Source organism: Diorhabda carinulata, chromosome 3 (genome assembly GCF_026250575.1).
Source record: "Diorhabda carinulata isolate Delta chromosome 3, icDioCari1.1, whole genome shotgun sequence".
In the NCBI taxonomy this organism is placed as follows: Eukaryota; Metazoa; Arthropoda; class Insecta; order Coleoptera; family Chrysomelidae; genus Diorhabda; species Diorhabda carinulata.
In genome coordinates, this window is record NC_079462.1 from 17,488,798 (window position 1) to 17,510,736 (window position 21,939).

The window sequence follows — 21,939 nt, forward strand, 5'->3', positions numbered from 1 at the left end:
TTATTGGTAGAGATTCTATTTCATTATATGACTGAAGATCCAAATTTGGAAAAGTGACTTTTAATAAATTTGTGGTTGATAACAATATAGTTCTCTTAGAAGTGAAACTCAAAAACATTATATTAGAAACTATTTTGGTGATGTGAAGATATTCTTCCGTTTTCTACCATTACTCAGTTCATCAACAGCTTCTACGGTGTTCCGTGTCTTTTAACTAGAAATAAGAGCATTTTGATTACAAGCTGAGATTGGATAAGAAATTCAGGCGCATTCATGTTATAGGAATTTTGAAAATAGATATTTTAGGTATTTCTTTATTTGTGAGCTCATTGTCAAATTTTGAAAGCTTTTATCTCTGAATAAGAAACTTAACAAAGCAAAGAGGAAAGTATTATATCTTCCCAGATTTAATTAATAGTTGCTAATGGTTTTTAGCTGTTCTAATTCTGATTATTCCACCTGAAAATTCACAAACTGAAGTATCACATTCAATCCATTATATTGTGCGGCAATTAGCAAATTTTCGAATAGTGTCTAGCGAAATATCTAATTATTATTTTCAGAAACAGTCAGTCTTATAAAAAATGGGAAATAGTAAAATATGTTGAATATTATGTTTTGAATTTCAATACATTTAATGAAAAAGCTACAAATTATATGTACTTCTAATTATATGGATTAAAGTTTGAACAAATTTTTTTATTCCGTTTTTCTCATGAAAATATATTTGTTACTGAAGATCTTAATAAATTGGCCGAAGTTCGAAATGGTGAAAAAACTGAGATTTAGGGCAAATAATCTATATTATTGAATAATCATTTAATGTAAAAGCCAAAATCGAATAAATCGGTTGAAATGCTCCAAATATTTTGTTATTGTTTAGGGTTTAGTTAAATTTGAAGAACAAAAAGAGTTTGACAATTATCAATTGTTCCTCGTACCTAAAACTACAATATAGATTATTTTGTTTGGTTGCAGAAAAAGGAATTGAAGTGAGCTTCTGCTTAATTAACATATCTTCACGATAGTGTATGTGAATATACTACTTGTAGTGATTTTCTAAGAAGTAAGGTGAGTATAACTTCAATGTAAAAACGAATAAAAATAATTAGAATTAGAACAGCTTAATCCTATTGGATGGTGAAGCATCAAAAATAAAGGTGATAATATTATCAAACTTTGACTTATTCACACGAATTATCTCACCACTCTCAATGGGAACCATTTAAAATCTGTTAACCATATATTAAGTTATAAAATATGTCTCTTATTTTGTGCTCCACCGGATTAACTAATTTCTGTTTTATACTAATGTGACTGTGATAAATCTACCCATTTAACTTCTACATACCATTGTATTCGTTAAGATCTATTGTAGATTGACCCGCCTCAATGTCTTACTTAAGCGGTTCCACATGTCCCTTAGACACTTGAAGTTCCATTAACTTATGAAATCACTCATTTTATTATTGTGACGTGTCGACCATAAATATAATTAATTATAACTTTTGTATACAATAGAATTAGTATTTAAGAATGAACCAACTTGCATAGATTGTCATATATAGTCTTAACATCCAACGCGAACAGTAGTCAGATTATTGAAACCGCTTTATTTATTTATATTTTATGTTAATAAACAGTTTTTCAAAGTTGTTAATGAATTTATTTAACTCACGTCCCATTATAGTGTGTCTACTGAATCAACACTCAGGATTACACTGTCTGACGCGCGTTTCGATAACCAAGTTATCGTCTTCAGAGACTGAAGGTAAACTGTTTATCTTCAGTATCTGAAGACGATAATTTGGTTATCGAAACGCGCTTCAGAAAGTGTAATTGTCATTGGTGATGTAGTGGTTCTCTAACTTTAATAAATAAAAATAAATAAAATTGTCTATTATCTTCCTTTAAGTATTATAATCTGGCAGGACAGTCATTACTGCGATTGCTCTATTTGTGACAATTTTTTTTAAAATCTTCGTTGTTTTCCAACTATTTTGTTCAGCTATATTTGCTTAATAATTTTATATTGATGATTTAATAAATTAAATTGGCACAGAGTTAAATTAATTTAGTGTAAATTTAATTTTCTATATTTATATCGATACACATAGGTTCCTTTTTTATTATTGGTACCACTGACCGTTTGTTTTTTTATTATTGGTACCACTGACCGTCAGTTTAAAATCGATATCCCATATATAATTTCTGAATTTCTTCCCTCAGGTTACCAGCAAAGTGCATCGTTCTATAAAATTCTGAATCAGAAACAAATTGCCAAATTTTGCATTCCTATACTCCAATTTATTTTTATTGAACGTTATATCTTCTTAAAATTTTTAAATTTTCTGAAATATCCTCATTGTTAATATAGATTTGTGTGTGTGCGTGTGTGTGTGTGTGTGTGTGTGTGTGTGTGTGTGTGTGTGTGTGTGTGTGTGTGTGCATGTGTGTGTGTATGTGTGCGTGCGTCTATATACATGGTGAAAAAAAAACCGGTATGGCACTTTCAACATCTGCTTTGGTGAAAAATTTGTATTAAAGAAATATTTGAGTTCAATACAATAAAAAGTAAGTAAGTACTATAATTGTTTTTTTTTCAATTTTATCATTAGAGGAGCTGGTTTTTAACGGTTGAAATACATTGATTGAGGGTTGAAAATCATAAAGACTAAGCGTATGTTAAAACATCATACATTTTTCATTTTACTCCTACTAATTTTTTCATCTTTCTAAATGCTTTAACTTCTATTTTATTGAATAAGGGGTAGTTTCTACCCTTGCTCATATTATCAAAGGATAGATTTTGAAGTGAAGGATAAATAGAACCAAAATTTCTCGCAAATCCATGCGTCTTGAAGGAATTCTAAGACGATACCACATTTTTACAGTTGTTTACTGGACTCTCTGGAGGATAAGAAGTTCCAAATATCAAGGACCTGTTGGGGTTTCTTCGAAAAAGTCTAGTCCAATAATTCTATTATATATTATTCTGGGAGGACTGGGAGGTTAGGTTAGGATTTTCGTATTCAGAAAGAATTAATGCATTTTTGGCAATGTATCCTCTAGAAATTTATGATTTATCGAATAATTTAAAAAGTAATGTCTATATTAACATCCCCAATGGCTTGCAATTGCAAGGAGAAGATGTAACTACTGACTAGTTTCGACGTTATTACGTCTCATCAGAGCAACTTAACAACCCTCGTTCGGACTTGAAACCTGAACTGAGCGTCGCTATTTTGTACATGTAGTTACATTTCTCTAATAAATGTATGCAATCAAGAGGAGAATATGTTGAGTAATAAAATATTTTGAAAGGGAAAAACAACTAATTTTCTGGCTGATGCCTCCACGAATTACAACCCCTCTGATGAGCGTGATGTAAATCGACCTTTATTTCGATATTAACTTCTTGAATGGCTCGTAATTGCAAGGAGTAACTACTGACTAGTTTTGACGTTATTACGTAGCATCAGAGCAGTTTACAACCCTCGTTCGGACTTGAAACATGAACTGAAGGCAACTTCAAAGTGCGTCACATTTGGTACATGTAGTTGAACATTTCCCATTGAACGCTAAGTGGCGCCATCCTCACTTCCAACAGCGAACCACTGGTCAGGTCTAGTCGCCGATAATATAGATTTCGATCAATATTCGTCGAGGCATTAACCAGGAAAGTAGTTGTTTTCTCCTTTGAAGAACGGCAGATTTCATTTTCGAAATATTGTTGATAGATATACAAAGAATTTTTGAATACGTCTACCACAATAATACCATTAATCAATTGATAGAAAGTTGATTAATTTGGAATGTCCAAGTATCAATGTTAAGTTGATAAGGTAAATAGAGTTTTCAAAAAGGTGAAAATTAGGTAGATAAGACATTTCGTTACCAGTGACGATGTGTCAATAAATACATCAATACTTTTTAGTAAGAAACCAGTTGAAATTTCATCAATAATATTTGTGACAACACCTAAATCAATCACTTCACATGTTGATATGGCTGAATAGACCTTTAAAAATATGTATTACAACACCTACATTTCCATTAAAAAATTTTATCGATGTTGTGACCACGCACACATAGATGACGTCAAAAATAAAAGGTATCCTTACTAAATAAAAATCGACGGATTTCACGATTTTGATAGTTTAGTCAGTTTAAGAAATAACGGATTTTTTACTTTCAATTGCACCTTGCTGTATACGATTCAAATCTTTTTAAAAAGTAAAAAGTAAGTACGTATATACATATAATTGATTATACCTACTCGCTATTAACCAGCTTAATACCAGGATAAGTTTCAGAATTTTAGTCTTCGCATTTTACGTTAAATTGCATATTCCTTCTGACTATATGAAGGAATCAATAAATTATATAACGAATAAAAACAAATTCGAATAATTTTCACTACTGACGACTATCTTATCTTCTGTTTTTTTTTGTGAAAAAAATGATGTGCAATATACATCCTACATGTTCTCAGCTGTTTAACTGCGTCAATAACCAAGAAAATTTTCATAGATTTTGTGTAGTCCTGCTTCTATTAGCATAAAGTTTTTCAATTCACTTATTTTCTTTTTATTAATAAATATATTAACAATAATCTCAACGAGAGAAGTAAAATATAATAAATAATAATAATTTAAAAAAATCACTTCATAATTCACAGTGTAAGTTATCACTTATTTGGTTTCCATCCATTACTGCTATCAATAATCTCATTCTATTTTGGTGAATGACTCCAACAATCTTTTTTGAATGCAGTTGTTTGTTGTTCGATAAATCCATTTTGAATAAATCTGAAGCTTCTAATTTGACAGAAATTCTTCTAACAAATCCTTCAGTTCCTAAAATATTCACAAATCTTTGTACTAGCCGTAATTTCAACAGTCAAAACAATGAAAATTTTTGTTTTTTTAACTGATAAGTTCCAGCCACAAATTTCAGTCGAAATTTATAGCTGTATCTTTTGTGTCAAGGAAAAAACTTTGGAAATACGTGCGAGACAGGATGTAGAAAACATCTAAGAAATTAACACATGTATGGTAAATCTATCAAAATAGCTTCGAAATTAAGAATATTGACAGCATTATTAGAAACAATTTAAATGTGCTTAGAACAAACTGATATAAAGATAGATATAGATATTTGGAAGAACAAGTATAAAATTTGCACATAAAACGTATGAAACAAAAGTTTTCGGAAAAATTTCTAGGAAGTTTCTATAATACGAGTATTACCTAGATCCAAAATACATGATTATTTTTATTGTTATTATATGATAGAAATTTTCAAAAACATCACAGTCTTTTCATAACTGCCACACTATACCCTGAAATGAATCGAGTTTTTGTAACGAAAAATTTCCATACATAATACGAAGGCTGTTACTTAAATTTTGAGGTATGGCAACACTGAGATGAATATGTCAAAAATGACATTGCCATCAAAGAGATTGACATTTTTAATGGTGAACGTACTCATAATATATTGTTATACAAATACTATTTAAGTTGTTTACAGATTTTTGAGACATTTATCTTGGTTTAAATTTTCTATGACTTTCGACGTGGATTAAACAGCAGTATGCCGATCAACTCGCTTCGACTTTTGGAGAACCATCTCCAGCCACCGTGTTTCACTGGTTTCTCGAATTCAATCGAGATAGCCCTTCGCTACAGGATGAATTTAGTGAAGGTCGTCCAAAATCGGCTATTATCAAAAATATTTGTTTACTTTAGATACCGCATAATTTGACAATCGCTCAAAAAATACTCGTGTCGATTGATGGGAAAAAATACAGAAAAAATCGTCTATAAGATCGTATCAGGCAACAATCAACTGTGTGGGTCTTTCAAGACGAGCCAAATCCAACAAAAATTGTTCGCGCACGAAGCACTTCGAAGCAAATGGTCGCCTGTCGACAATGTTCCATTAGAGCAATGTAGAAGGGTCAATTGTGAATGGTACACCAGTATTTGTTTGCCAAAAATCAGGGAAACCAATCGCAGAAAACGAATTATTCTCCACCACGATAATGTGAGTTTTCATACATCAGTTCATCTAAAACGTTTTTGTACAGTCAAAACAACGAATTGATAGGTCATCTGCCATACAATCCTTTCTAAAGACGCCATTAATGCGTACAAATCACATGTTTTTCGAAAAACAATAAATCCATGTACAATTGCTTGTAATTGTAATTCACATAGAGTACGGATTCCCAAACCATTTTAGGCAAGAGACCCCTTTTCCTAACTGAACTGATATCTTAGACCCCCGTACTTACTTTACAATTAATTAAAAAATTTTATCTCTATTTTTTTTCTATTGATACAAAATAATTATCAATTTAGAAGCTTTGCTGTTGGTTAAGTGATTGAACTTAATATTCTTTTTTAGTCATTAAAATTTATCAAATACAATAAAACTCACTAAATACCAAGTGTAATCGATAATTATTAATACAAGTTACGTAAGAATACTTGAGTAGGAATTATTTTTTGAAAAAACATTTAAATCGCAATGTGAAGATTAAAAAATGAAAAATTCAGTATGGTGGATGAATTTAGCTAGTTTCAGTTCAATATTGGTGAGTTCCAGCCTTAAATCGCCACGTTTGTTGATTTTCAAACGGTACCTTTGTTTTGTCAAAATGTTTGTTACCACACGAGGTAAGCTGATGGAAAAGCGATTAGCTATTTTTCAGTAATGTTCCACAATGCAGGATACTGTGCTTTAATGTTGCGTTGCAACCAGAATTTCTATAGCCTTGGTTGAACTTGTCCTGAAGCTCCTCGCCTGTGTTGATGGTAATAAACTCTTCTTGTATTATCACATTGGTTTCTTCCATGGCTGTGATATTGTATGGATTTATGATCCATTGAGGAATTTGTAAATTTAAGAGATCCTCAAACCTCTAAGTAAAATCCTTATGTAATGCGTCTAAGTGCGTGACATATGATAAAATAACATTGAAGCATTTTTGTTAATTTTGACAAATGCCGGAACTGTAAATATTCTTTTCTGCTTGAATTTTGTTTATAAAGGATGAGTTTACGCACAAAGGCTGATAATATTTTGTTTTAATTGAGAGATCGTCACCCTGCAGTTGCAAATTAACATTGTTCAACATTTCAAAATATCAGTCAAGTAATAAATATCTACTTTACAATTGTTTAGATTTTTTTTCGAATTTGGATCTTTTTCTTGTAAAATCTCAAGCACAGATTCAAAAATGGCTGAAAATATTGTTAAACAAGAGCCTCTTGATAGCTGGAGAACTTCAGTGTGCAGAAGTAACCGAGTGAAGACTTCATCCTTTTTCTCACAAAGCTGAGCAAATAACCGACAGTTCAAAGAATTGCTTCGTATCTTGTTGATAGCATTTATAACATATTGTAAAGATTGATGCAATCTAGGACTCAGATTTTTTGCAACTAAATGCTGTCTATGAATTATGCAGTGAATGTACTAGTACGTCAAGCAGTTTTCGCTTTAAGTGAGCTATAAAACCGTGATGACCACCAACCATAGATGGTGCACTATCAGTCGCAACAGAAACAATATTTTTCTATGGAATAGCTTTGTCGGTGAAAAAACGTTCCACGGCCTGAGAAATTGATTCTCCTCTGGTATCAGTCTCTAAATATGTTGCAAAAAGCAGTTCTTCGCAAATGTTTTCATCTTTAATATATCGCATATAGATTGTTAAGTTTTTCTAAAAGTATAAGAATGATACTTCCTACTAAAATATTAGACAATCTCATAACGCGTCGGCACCCCTAGAACAAGTTATACAATATCTAAAAAATTTCAAATAAGAACTAGGGTTAGTTAATACAGGCCGATTTTTAGACGTCGTCAACCCCCAAAAACAGTTTTCGTTTATGTCGACCCCTTGGAAACCGATATCGACCCCAAGGGGGGTGATGAAGTTGTATATTATTTATTTTTACCTTTATATTCATAAAAGTGGGCCATTTGTTTATTTTCCAAAAAAGCTAAAAGCGTTTCTCCTTGACCCAATTCTATAGTTAATAGAGAAGATGGTTTATAAGTTAAAACTTTTCCAAATACTTCTCCTGTCAATGGATTATCGTAGATCTAAAAAAATATAATATAATTATAGAGATTACTTAAAATCCACTAAACATGAGAAGACAATTTCATTACTCAACTCTTTCAAGTTCTTATCACTACCAACGATGCGAAAATGTTGACAAAATAAAGATAAAGTTTGATTCAAGTAGTTAAATTTTAATAATAGAAAATATGTACCTCTATAACATCCAATGAATCTCTAACGATGCTTTTTTCATGACTAGCAACTGCCAATAATTCTTTTTTAGCACTTTTTATACCCACATTAAGAACAGCTATGTCACCACCATTTTTTCCGGGTATATATGTATTATGAACACGTTTGATAGATCCTATAAATATAATTAAAGTTACTTCACATTTTATAGTCTTTATAGAATAAAACAAGCTTCTCTCTCGTTTTCCAAAGGATTATTTAAGCACCTAGATGACTCATACCTAGGAAATCGTTCATAAATTCAAAATAATCGGCCCTATTTGGTAAAATAGTATCAGAGCTAGCGACATTTTTAAAAGGGTGAATATATACGAGTAAATAATATTTTTTTGTCAAAAGTAAGGTACAATGCAGATTATTTCTCTACATAATCACCTTGAGGATTAAACATTGGTCATATCTGTGGTAAGCCTTGCGATACCCTTTTCATAAAATGTAGTCGCCAATGATTTGAAGTGAGTTGTGACGGTTTCTTTGAACTCCATCTCAGTTTGGAAGCATAGCCCTCTAGCCACTGCAACGGTTCGGGGTTCAGGGAAAAGATGAAAATCCCTCGATGATGGAGATTGTATAGTCGGTGTTCGAAGATGTCCTATTGAAATTGTTAAAGAATTAGTTGAGTTGTACGAGCGCCTTGGGGTCGGGTATTGTAGTAGATGAGAAAAATTCCAGAGGTTTTTATTTCATTTCATTTCACAATACGAATCTGCATTAATTGTTGTTTCAGGCATTCCACAAGCAACACACCTTTTTGGACTCAAACAACAGTTGCCATAATGTTACTGTTGTTGAAGGAACGTTTCACTTTTGTGGTCTTCATCATCTGTCACAACGAATTTAAAAAAAATACCATAAGTATTATAACGGTCAAGAGACTCCAAAGATTCACCGCGTGTTTTGTGGTTATCAGTCAATATAGTTGCCAGTTGGGATCCAGTGAGCGCAAACTTTTCTCTTTAGTAATGTCAGGGCAGATATTGAAACTTCCGGAAATTGCATCGATAATTCAGTTATTGTGAACCTTCGACTGTCCAACTTGCTGTACAATGCCGTCTGTTAAGTTGGAATTTTTTGAATCATTGGCGATATTCATACTAAATACACTGTTTACACCACCACTAGTTTGTCTCTTCTTGGTAGTACAACCTTTGCATCCAAATGGTTTCAGTTTCTGTAATTGAAATTAGTCTCAAATATTATAGCTGATATCTTAATATTCGCTGGAGGGACATGTGTTTTTCAAGTATGTGTGCGTGTTTTTGAGTGGTGTAAGCGCTTTAGTGAGAGCAAATCAAAATTAAAGGCAATATTGATCGTTTTTTTCGACATTAACGGTATCGTGATGACTGTATGGGTTCCAGAGGATCAGACTGACAACCAGACTTACTATTTGTCAGTTTTGGCAACACTGCGAGAACGATTTCGTAAAAAACGGCCCGATTTTGCACCAGGATAACTGTGAAGCAGTATTTGGCTAGTAAGCGCACTCCAGTGCTCGAACATCCGCCGTACTCACCAGATTTAACACTTTGCGACTTTTTTTGTTTCTGAAGATGAAATCTACTTTGAAAGACACCAGATTTGAGTCGATGGAAGCGGTAAAGCAAAAAACGGCAGAGCTCCTAAAGGCACTCACCACAGAAGACTTCCAGCACTGCTTCGATCAACTGAAAAAACGTATAGAAAGGTGTGTCGAGGGAGGGGAGTATATTGAAGGGGAGCATTAGAATGTAGAATATTTTTTATAATAAAACCCTTTTTCGTAATCAGCTTTGTTATTTAATACCCAGACTTCGTATAAAAATACTGACTAAGCAGGCGGCATCACCCGCATTAAGATTATCTAGTAGCTTGAATTTCATTAGCTTCGCGGAATTTGAAGTGAAATATCGTAAAAGTTAGGATTCTTAGCGTTCTAGGATTAATTCATATTCTTTAATATATTATTAATTTATTAATTACAATATTATAATGACAAATCAATTCAACTACGAAAAACTTCAATTTGCTATTAAAATGAAAATTCCGAATTCATTGCCAAGCATGATAGAGGAATATCAAGTTGTAATGAAGAAACGACCAAAACCAATTGTTATATTTCGTTATTTCGATTTTTATTTCATTATCTGTGTAGAATATTTACAATTAGTAATGAATAACCCTGTATTTATGTTGATAATTTACCTTTGATTACAGCCTCTGAAAACGCACTTGTATCTTGAATAATTGGTTGGTTACGATTTAAAAATATTAAATCTTTTCCAGTTCGTATGGCCAACCCTGTTTTTAGTCCCCGGGGTACAAACGCTGCGTCACCTTTTAAAATAATATGATGATCGAGAAATCAATTTTGTCATATAATTAATTCATCATACCATCGAATACTTCCCATTCTCTATATCTAATTGGTCCCGTTGAATTCTTTCTAATTTTATGTTCTATCACCCCTCTTCTACCAATTGTATAAAATGTGGATGGTACTACTGATTCTTGGATAATATCTTGATTTTCCATGTTATACATCAACTGAAAAATACAATTTTCATATTTAAGTCATATTTCAATATAGAAAAATAGTTAGATCTTTACGAAATGTAATCTTATGTTCTAAGTTGCTCAAGTTGTTATTTTTCAAAGAAACTATATTTGACCATTTTACCAAATCTATCAAATATTGAGATGAGAATGTTAAAATATGGAGATCATCACAAGATAAGCATAAAAGTTGCCAAAACAATTTTTGAAACGAATGCGATTCCCAAATCTTAATATAGGAATGTGAGTACTAACATTCGCACATTTAATAATACTTAGGTGACATTTTATAACGATAAATAAAATATTTTTCGCTGGAAAAGGTAAGGCGGCCCCTAGACAATCAATTTATCAATTTTATTGCCCAATATCATGAATTGTGTAATATTATTGACTGTTTAGGTTTGAGTGAGCTTAATTTTTATTGCACCATATTTTTCCATCGTATCGTATAGAGTCAGAATTGCGCATAATGACGGAAAAAGAGAATTAAAAAGTTAAGAAAAGAATTTTTCGTAGAATTTATCCAATTATACAGAGAATTGCCACATTTGTGACGTGATGCTTATGAAATATTGTTGTCTAAATACAAAGAGATGTTTCCACGGGCAAGCAAAAATGATGTGAAGAAAAAATTCAATTCTTTGAGAACTAACTACCGGAGGGAGCTTATGAAACATCTCTAGTCGATAAAATCCGGATCTAGTACAGACAACATCATATTCCAAACTAGTTTGTGGTATTATAATGAAACGTGTTTTTTTTACACGATCAAGAATCCGCATCGGATTAACAGTCTAGTTTAATCAATGGCGTGATCAATTCTAGTAGATATTGAAACTGTTTCAAGTTCAGTCGTACAAAATTTTTGATATCTTCTACATCAAATATCATCAAATCTTTTAAAAGATTTTCGTGAATGTATTTCCTCTTTTTCTTGAACCAATCTTTCGACTATCGACGTGTTCAGCAGCTAAATCTTGTTGCTTTACGCACAGTGTACACGGAATGAACACTATTCTTTGACTAAACAGGAAACATTGCCCAGCAGTTCGTTTATTGTGCAATTTAATTTATCGTTTGATTTTAAGCGCCTTTCAATCTTATTGTACAATAAAATATATTGTACAATGTTATTGTAGGATCTATGGGCCGCCTAATAGTGAGTCATTCTCGGATTAATCGCTAATACATTTCACCCAGAATCAGAATAACTTATGAGAACATCAAGATTTCAAGCAATGTTGATTATATTTCGATATTCCTGACATTATACAAAGTACATCTTTGGTGGGAAAAATATCCTACTGAAAGAGTTAGTTCTTCTTATGTCCGGTATTCAAGGCATTACCAAGAATCAAGTAAATATGTAAATTAGAATTATTCAATGCAAATATTATTTACGAAATATTTAAAGATCTTATTCAATACGTGATTGGCGCTGATTCAATAATATGTTTGAATATTGTATGGCGCGCCATTATTACATTGGTCTAATAACGAAAGATGATTTTAACTCACCTCAAGTCCTTCGTTATTAAATATCCATATGTTGACACCCTCAATGGAATCACATTTGTTTTTATGATTTCCGCGTGTAACTAAAAAGAGAACGTCCTCATCAACAACTGATACTATCTGTTCAAATTGACCGCTGGTAACGTTTGTAAAAAGTGGAATAAATCTAGTTCCATTAAACACGTATATATCTGTCATACAATTTTCATGATTCACTAAGAGGTAGTGAAAGCTATTGTAAATGAAATCATGAACCAATTTAATTTTACTCGGAAAACTAAATCTTTGAAATTCTTCAAAATATTTTAGCTTGTATATTTGCGATTTGGCTTTACCATATAAGAATGTAACATCTTTACAAATGTTTGTGTAATCCTCCTAAAACATTAATATTGTAATTATTTATGAAAAAAATTCATACCAAATCCAATATATAAGTTCACGTATAAGCTTAAACTATATTTGATGAAGAATAATATTAATGATCAGGGCTTGGCGGAGACAAATAATTTTTTTTTAAATTTTTTTCCTAAATCGTTTGTACGTAATTTGCTCTTGATTGTTCGATCAAATTTGATCATTGTTCGAAATTCATTTTTTTTATAAATTATTATTAAAATTTTCAGAAGTCCTTCTGAAGCAATGTCCGTTTTTTCTTTATGGATGCTCAAGATTGAGCATTTTCTTTGTCTGTAGCCTACCAAAAGTGCTTTTAGAGGAAGGTGTTTTTGTAAATTTTTATATTTTCTGAACACATCCAAATATTGCACCGCATTGCTATAGATCACAGTAAAAACCCGTCGAACATGTGTTTTCGTGTGATTAATACGGACTACTAACTGAGAACCAGTATCCTCTACATCGTCTATTTATAAATTATAAATGTCTTCTCTTATGTCTTCTCTTCGATAGCCTCTGGCATTGCCTCCATCATAAATGTTTCAACTTCAACTGGTGGATGACGGATATTAGCTAATGCAGCGTCGTCCTGGTGGCATATTTACGAAAATGATGTATCCTTCAATTTCCCGATGGTTGCAATATATTTGGTGCATTCCACTCACGATTATCACGATCATGACCTGGGTGATTGCCGTTCCACTCAGTCCAGAGCGTTTTAATCGTAAACCAAATTGAAATGGATTACGAAGCGTTCTGAGAGGAGGGGTAAATTGCAAAACAGAAAAAAATTTCCCCCGAAAATTGAACGCAACATTGGAAACTACGATTTCGTTCTGGGATAGGATTCGCAATCAGCTGATCTACCTGAATCAGGATAGTTTCCGAAGAGTATCGAATTTCTAATAATCAATTATATATTTACCAATATAGTATCTTCAAACTGTGATTTCTTGTTTTTCCTATCTTCCACGTCTATAGAGATTCGAGTCAAATTTAAACCATTAATTGTCCAAAGTTCTTGAACATCATCGAAAAATGTGAGGTTATTCAGATTCCAATCATTACAAATTTGTTGAGTTTCTCTTGAATCAATTTTCAAGCTAGTTGTCTTCCACTTTACTAAATTAACCTCATTAATAAAACCATCGATGGTTATATTCGATTCACTGACTGTTTTTGAGTTGAAATTATAATCTGAAGTAAGTATTTGATCGGTGTGTGTAGTCACTATTTTCGATGTATTTTTGTTATTGACTAAGCTGACATTCAAATTCTGACGAACCAAGATGATATTATTGAAGACTGTTTTAGTATATATTTCTTGAAGGCTGTTTTTCTGGAATATCAAAAAAACGTATTAATTGCTTATTGAAAGATTCTGTTGAATTGTGAACATATTCAAATCGTCAGAATGTATAAGTGATTAACTGAGAATAATTTTTATAACATAAATTAAATATAATAAATGTATGTTGAATGTTAGGTACTACGAAGCTATAAGCTTTTGAGCTAGAAGATGAAATAGCAGGAAACAATTTTTGCGCGGACACGTCACTCGTGAACTGTGTGATGCAGTAATCTGCATTTAGTTGCTGGAGATTCATTCCAAGCTGCACAAATTCAGGATACGAAGCTAATGGCGTGAGGAGGGAAAAGTACCACAAGAAGCTACGATCGTTATGTTTTTTTCAAGAACTAATGTGCAAGAATAACCTAAGGATATTGAACTGAACACTGCTGTTTATCAATGGGATCACGATTCCAACAATCCGTGAAGTGGAGAGTAGCCTCTCCATGCCAGGAGCTAGTAATTTGAAATAGGCATAAGACACTCTAATAAGAAAAGAAACACGCCATTATGGAGCAATAAACTGTTAAAATTATGAATAGAAGTACGGAAACTCTTTAAAAGATCTGCCAACAAAAGACAATTGTACACCAAAAAACTCACCATAGGTATCAAAATGTCTGATGGAAGTTGAACGAAATGGCAAAAGGGAAGTGCATCTTTCCATTTCTACTAACTTTAACAGGGTACTTGTGGAAATAAAATTGAAAAATTTCGCTACTGCAGATTTTATCGTGTTCGAGTATGCGGGTGAAACAACATTGGCGAATCGATCCCATGGAGCCATCTCAAATAGTTGGATTAATTAATGCTTTGAATCTGTATGAAGAGCTGTAGCATATATGTCCGGCTTAGCAGGACAAAAGATATTTTTTAGTTGCAATACATGCGCTAATTCTAAGCTAATCAGCTATGTAGTAGATAGACTTGGAAGTTTGCAATGTTATGTCATGAGTGACTGGACTGCATTTCATATATCTATGGTTTAAATAAGTGTGAGTTAAAGGTATTTAATATCTATTTTTATCGAAATAATCGTATTATTCAGATGTAGTTTACGAGTGTCCAACTACTTCCAGATATTTACAATGAAACTGGGACATTTTTACTGAAAATATTTTTCAAAATTAGCATGAGAATGTCCTTCTACTCAACTTTTGACGTGGATTATCCAAACTAGAGAATTTTTCATATAACAATATTATCCCGCCACCTCGTAAGAACTGCTTTAATAAATTCAATTATGCTAAATGTTCTAGGATAAATCCCTTAAATATTGACCAATATTGTGACATAGAATGTGCACACGAAAAACATGTTTGCTATGTGGAAAATCATGAAATTGGTGATTCTTTGGGTATCTGTGAAAATGGAAGTTTCATAAAAGTAAAAATGTATTTATTAATTGAAAATTATATCCGAAAAGAACACGAGTCATTCTGTGAAAGAGGCATAAAAATATGTATTTGTAGGTTTCTGATTTAGCTCTTTTTGTCCATGGCATTATTTAGAATGAAACAGTCGGCAGGTTAGATGAAAAGTTCAAGTTCACAAAAAAGTTTACGATATACAGTTTAAAATACAAAAGAAAGAACAATGAGAATATAAACGAAACGAAATAAATTAGAACCTGTTACAGAACATAAAATTATCTAAATATACAAATAAAAGAGAGTGTTATAAAGATTGTCCCATTTGAAATTGTACATTGTACTTTTTCGCACTCTTTTGGATGTTATAATTAAACTTCCATTTGAAAAGCATCGTTTTTCTGCACGCTTTTGGATATATGTATAATATTTAATTTAACGTATTTATATGAGTTTTTGAATACTCAATTTTAATGGTGGTCGTTGAAAACAATATTAAAATCAGTTGATTATTGATAAATAATTAGTACTGATTCTGAATCAATTTTCGTAATAAAATATTTTCGTCCAGCAGTCATGTCGAAAATATTGTGGTCTCCTGGACAAAATTAGAAAGTTAATGAAATTTGTGGGGATTGTTTGGGGATGTATAGGGAAGCTAAATCCAAGTTTTCGAATAAATCTAGCCTGTGCTCGAGTGGGAGTAGCCTAAAAACCACGATTTTCTCGTACTTGTTTCAGTTTTTGTCTTCTAACTACCAAACTATGCATCCTACCGAAAAAGATATTATATACCTTTTCAAAGTAGATGAGAATCGCTATCGTTTAAGACTTTGTAGGTCTAATAGGTCCCGAGATACAGCTCTTCAAAATTTGCCAATTTTTTTCAAAAATTTGAAAAATTTATGTTTTGGTCGTCTTTTGCACGACAGGCATATTGGCTAAACTACTGATCCCACGAGGAAGTCATTAGAAGTGAAGTTGTAGAACAGTTATTTCGCTTCAATCTAAGCACAACCGCAACGCTGTAGAACGAACAATTTGCAAGTTATAAGGAAAAATCTAAACATCAACAAAATCCGATTTCTGAAGAAATGGAGCTCTCAACAGTATAGCAGTTATCCTGTACAAAATTGATTAGAAATGTTGGGATATTGTTCGGGGATACCAAGGGTATACCGAGTTTCTTTGACAAAAAAGCCTGCGCTCGATCGGGTGGCCAAAATTTCTTTTATTCTGTTTTCGGAATGGGCATTAAATTCCCTTCAAATTTCACTAGTCACATTACTATGCAGGCATTTCAAAATACGTCAAATTTCTCAAAATGAAGAAATGGTTTGAAATAAGTGCGGTTGATCTTAAACAATAGTGATTCTCATCTACTTCAAAAAGGTGTATAGTATCTTTTTCGGTAGGATGCATAGTTTGGGAGTTATAAGACAAAAACCGAAACAAGTCCGAAAAAATCGTTGTTTTTCGGCTACTCCCACTCGAGCACAGGCTAGATTTATTCGAAAACTTGGATTTAGCTTCCCTATACATCCCCAAACAATCCCCGAAAATTTTATTAACTTTCTAATTTTGTCCAGGAGATCCCAATATTTTCAAGATGACTGCTGGACTGAATTATGAAGCTCTCAGTCTAAGTCATATAACTTTATTCTGACGATCTAAATTTGTTCTCTTGATAATTGTTGGTTTCACGTTCAATATTTTTTTCCGTTTAGTTACCAATAGCTACATAACCTCACCATTATGGTTCTGCTCATTTCCTCAGGTAAATATAAGTTGTTGATTGTTTTTCCCACAAAAATATCTTTGAGAAGTTTCAGCTTGATAAATTCCATCTTATCAATGGTTTGATTCGTTTTCAATGGAACCAATCTCTTCATATCTATTCCACTAACAAAATCTGTTATTAAGTTATCATTAATGTATACGTGTTCGAAAATGTAGTGATCTGTAAGTGAAAATTATTTATATGTATTGGAAGACCTAAAATTCAACCAATAAAAATTCAAAACAATGTGTATAGCGACAAGAATCAATAAACTCTATATTTAAATCGTGTGTCAATTCGAATATTCAATTTAGAATCTTATGAATTTGATAATTTTTTTTTAAAGAAAAAACATAGACACCAATATCCTTAATAAAATATTGTCAGTTATTTATAATATGGTTAGGTTAGGTTAGGTATATGCACAATTTTACATTGTATATTGACTTTAATTTCAGTCCCTGATGATGAACAAACAAGTATTCGAAAGCTAGGAATTTATACAAACACTTTGTGTGTTTGATTTGATTCCCACAACTGAAAAGTTTTTAGTAATATGACCATCAGTTTAAAATATTCCAACTTAGCTAAATATTCTTTATATTAGACGAAATGAAATATTCCAGGTATCTCGTATTAATCTCTTCATAAGATTGTGGAACAAGTGTAGAGTCAATTAAATTATTATTTCGTTGTGTTACATAATTGGAGTGTTAGCATTTAAATGAAACTAGTTGTATTCCCTATGATAATAATAATTTTCTATAGGATTTTTTTTTTAATAATGACATAAATCATTACATACCTCGAATTAGTCCTTTGTCTAAAGAAATGCCTCTATCAATCCAATTACTCACATTGAACCCACCTATTGTATGAGCACCTACATTCTCATCTACAGTTAGTTTTTCTTGAACAAGGACCGTTTTTGAAAATACTACTTTGCTGTTTATGTCTGTGTCCATACTTGTTAGAACAATATTGGAGACGACATCATTAAATTTTATGTAATTAAAATGATTCTTGATAGCTAAATTTCCAGCAATGGAAACCTAAGAATATTTTAGTAGCTTTTTAATATTGTTCCATTCACTGATAATGTTTACTAGGCAGTTAAATCAACAAAATTTCAATATTTTCTATGTAGATACGAAGATATATTTGAAAATTCTTAGCCTACTATAGAACCAAACAAAATTTCAATGTCAAAATATTTTATTACTAATCAAATTCTCCTCTTAATTGGATACATTTATTACAGCGAACCTGCAACGTCTATAGACCTTTCAAAAAAAATGTTTCTTCTTGCTCTGCAAACCAGACCTCCATAGCTTTTATTACCTCCTCGTTGGAAGAAAATTTACGACCTTTTAAACTTTTTTCAGTTGAGGAGAGATGATAGTCGGACGGAGCCAAATCTGATTAATAAGGGGGGTGTTCTAGTAATTCAAACCCTAAATCACGAATTTTTTGCATGGCAACATGAGATTTGTGTGCAGGGGCGTTGTCCTGCAAAACAACACACCTTTGGATAGCTTTTCGCTTGAATAGTAGTCTCCAGTTATTGTTCTATCCTTATGGTAATCCCAAAAAACTGAAGCAAGAACTTTTCCAGCAGATCTAGGTCTAGGCTAACTAGATATCAATACATCCTCGTATGAACTGAGCAACACAGGATATTATTTTGCAATACAATAATTTCCGAAACCGAAAGGTGTATTTCAAGTAAACGTGGAGTAAGCGTTTAATCGAATACAATACATTCAGTATTTTAACATTCTGATCTGATTGTTGACTTATTATAAATAAAAAAAAAATAATTAGAAACACTCACGCGCTCTTTGAAAATTGTGTCATTCCTAAAAGTTATATCCTTATTCCTGAAAGCCATATCTTTAAAAACTTCCAGGATATCTTTGTTATTTATTTTCCCAAATATCTTTAATGATTCAATGTAAGGTAACCTTCTGAATATTACATCGCCTACAAAATAGTGAACCAGGATTGGATTACAAATTTTACCAACCATAATTCACCCTTGAATAATCATTAATTACTCACTTTTAAGATAATAATTGCCGTTAGATACAAGAATATATTCTAAAACAACTGGTACTGGTACATCGTTCATATTTTCGTTCACAACTACTCGGTTTAGATTAACATCTCCTTCAATTTGTATAGGACCCATTATTGTTTGATTGTATTCCTTTGTTAATATGTATTCCAAAAAAATGTTGTTAAGGCGTTTAGTTTCTATTAGCTTCATGACATTAATACCACTCTGAAATGTTTTATTACCAGAAAATGCAATATGTGTTTCATTTTTGAAGACGATCTGTTTTACATAGTTATCCCATTCCACAAAACTTAATTCAAAGATTTCAATAGCTGGCACGTAGATGTCATTCTAAAATAATTTTTCAGTAAGATGAAGCGTATGCTAAGAAAAGAATGAAAATAAAAAATTTTAAGAAATCTTAAAAATTACATTGTTAATATACCATATTAATCTTTGGTTGGTAATATAGTCGATACTATTTAATCAGACCCAGTGATTGGTATTTCCAATCGCGGTTTCTTATATACTTTCATAATAAATACTGGTTGTACCAATTCAGAGATAGGCGACTTAGTTGATTTTGTTAAATGGCGATACTAAAGACTGATTTTCTTTGCTGGTTTCTTTTTGGCAACAATGTTTTTGACAGTTCACGCCATATAGTTATGATAGATATAACAGGATGTTTACATATGTTTGCTGATAACGTCAGAAAATTATGATCAAATTTCACTATGAGAAAATAAGTTGTATGAACTGCACTGTTATCGCTTTATTATATTGAATTATCGTGTCTTGTTTCATTCTCAAACTTGTTCAATTTGGTCTATAATTCAATCATGAATTGATTCACGAACGAACAACGCTTGCAAATTATTGAATTTTACTATCAAAATTCATGCTCGGTTAAGAGAGTCCATCGCGCACTTCTTACAATTTATGGGCAGTTTGATCGGCTTACTGAGGGAACTATTAGGAAGCTTGTGACTAAATTTTGAACCCAGTTACCATTATTGGACATTGAACCACTAACACGCAAACGTACAGTGAGAACCGAAGAAAATATTGCGGCTGTATCCTCCGGTATTACTGATGACCGTGAAATATCGATTCGCCGCCGTTCGCATCAATTGGGCCTCTGTTACTCCACTACGTAGGAAAATTTTGCCAAAGAATTTGGGTGCAAAACCTTATAAGATACGGCTGGAGCAAGAATTGAAGCCACACGATCTACCACAACCTCTAACATTTGGTGGATGGGCGCTGGCAAATTTGGAGGGAGATCCAATTTTTTATCGAAAAATTGTGTTCAGCGACGAAGCTCATTTCTGGTTGAATGGGTAGGTCAACAAGCAAAATTGCCGTATCTGTTGTGAAGACCAGCTAAAAGTATTGCAAGAGCTACCAATGCATCCCGAAATAGTCACTGTTTCGTGCGGATTATGGGCCAGTGGCATCATCTTCAAAAGCGACAATGGCCGGAACACTACTGTGAATGGCGATACGGTGTGATGATTGACGACTTTTTTTGCCCAAAATGGAAGAATTGGTCATACCTGACATGTGGTTTCAATAAGGCGGTGCCACACATCACACGAAACAATGATCAAATTTGGAGCCGCCTTCGGCGAACAGTTCATCTCACGTGATTTAACGCATTCGGGCTATTTCTTGGGGAGCCATGTTAAGGCTAATGTCTACAGAGATAAACCAGCAACGAGTGACGCACTGGAAACCAATATTGAAGCATTTATCCGTGAAATACCGACCAAAATCATCTGTGCCAAAATTAGACCTTGCGCATGGGCTATCTAAAGCGAAGCCCCGGTCAATATTTCCATGAAATCATCTTCAAACGTTAAATTATACTGATCTTTCTATCGATTCCAATAAAGATTTCATCCATTTTCTTCAAAATTTTTGTGGTTTTTTCCAAAATCAAATCTTATACCTCTTAAAAAATCACTAATTATAAATTCCTACCAAATAAGTGTTAATTTTTTAATAAAATGAAAATAATCCACAGACATGTCTCATTAGTTGCACATTATCATTTGATAAAAAAAATATCTAAATATTAATAGGAAGATTGTATTGATTTGCTTTTCAATATCTTAAAAATTGGTTAATAATTAATTGAAAAATAGCCGAAAATGTTTTATGTACCTAACTGAAATTTGACGAATGATTGGATAAAAATATTAAGAATACAAACGAAATTTAGACGTCTAAAATTTGGCGAAAGCGGAATTCGTTTGAGGTTTGTTTTTATATATGTTTTTATAACAACAGCGATTTGTTTACATTATTTTTCTGAACTAATTTTTATTTTTTTTGTTAGTTTTTTTCTGGAATTTTTGATAAATTCGTTTTGGATATTTAAACGAGTTTGTTTAGCGGAGATAGTTAGTTTATAATGAATAGTCATAGTGAACTGAATGAAGATTTTAAGGATGATCTGGGAAATGGGTGGATTGAGGAAATTATGTTTTAGAAAAGATCCATCTTAATTTCATACGAGTAATCATTCCCTGAATTTTGTCGCATGAATTTAGAAACACCCTGTACAACATGATTTATACATCAATGGCT

The 21,939-nt window shown here is 32.2% G+C and overlaps 1 protein-coding gene across 1 annotated transcript in view; it reads right to left on the bottom strand.

The window, feature by feature from the left end:
- Positions 1 to 4,500: 4,500 nt before the first annotated feature.
- Positions 4,501 to 21,939, bottom strand: part of LOC130891177 (uncharacterized) — a 62,092-nt gene continuing 44,653 nt past the window's right edge. The window contains exons 16-26 of the mRNA XM_057795776.1: positions 19,347 to 19,695; positions 19,120 to 19,268; positions 18,091 to 18,337; positions 17,257 to 17,465; positions 13,710 to 14,123; positions 12,389 to 12,763; positions 10,708 to 10,858; positions 10,517 to 10,648; positions 8,293 to 8,447; positions 7,971 to 8,118; positions 4,501 to 4,859 (exon numbers count right to left, since the gene is read on the bottom strand). Coding sequence (XP_057651759.1) covers positions 4,669 to 4,859; positions 7,971 to 8,118; positions 8,293 to 8,447; positions 10,517 to 10,648; positions 10,708 to 10,858; positions 12,389 to 12,763; positions 13,710 to 14,123; positions 17,257 to 17,465; positions 18,091 to 18,337; positions 19,120 to 19,268; positions 19,347 to 19,695 — 2,520 coding nt within the window. The 3' untranslated portion in view covers positions 4,501 to 4,668. The remainder of the gene's footprint in view (positions 4,860 to 7,970; positions 8,119 to 8,292; positions 8,448 to 10,516; positions 10,649 to 10,707; positions 10,859 to 12,388; positions 12,764 to 13,709; positions 14,124 to 17,256; positions 17,466 to 18,090; positions 18,338 to 19,119; positions 19,269 to 19,346; positions 19,696 to 21,939) is intronic.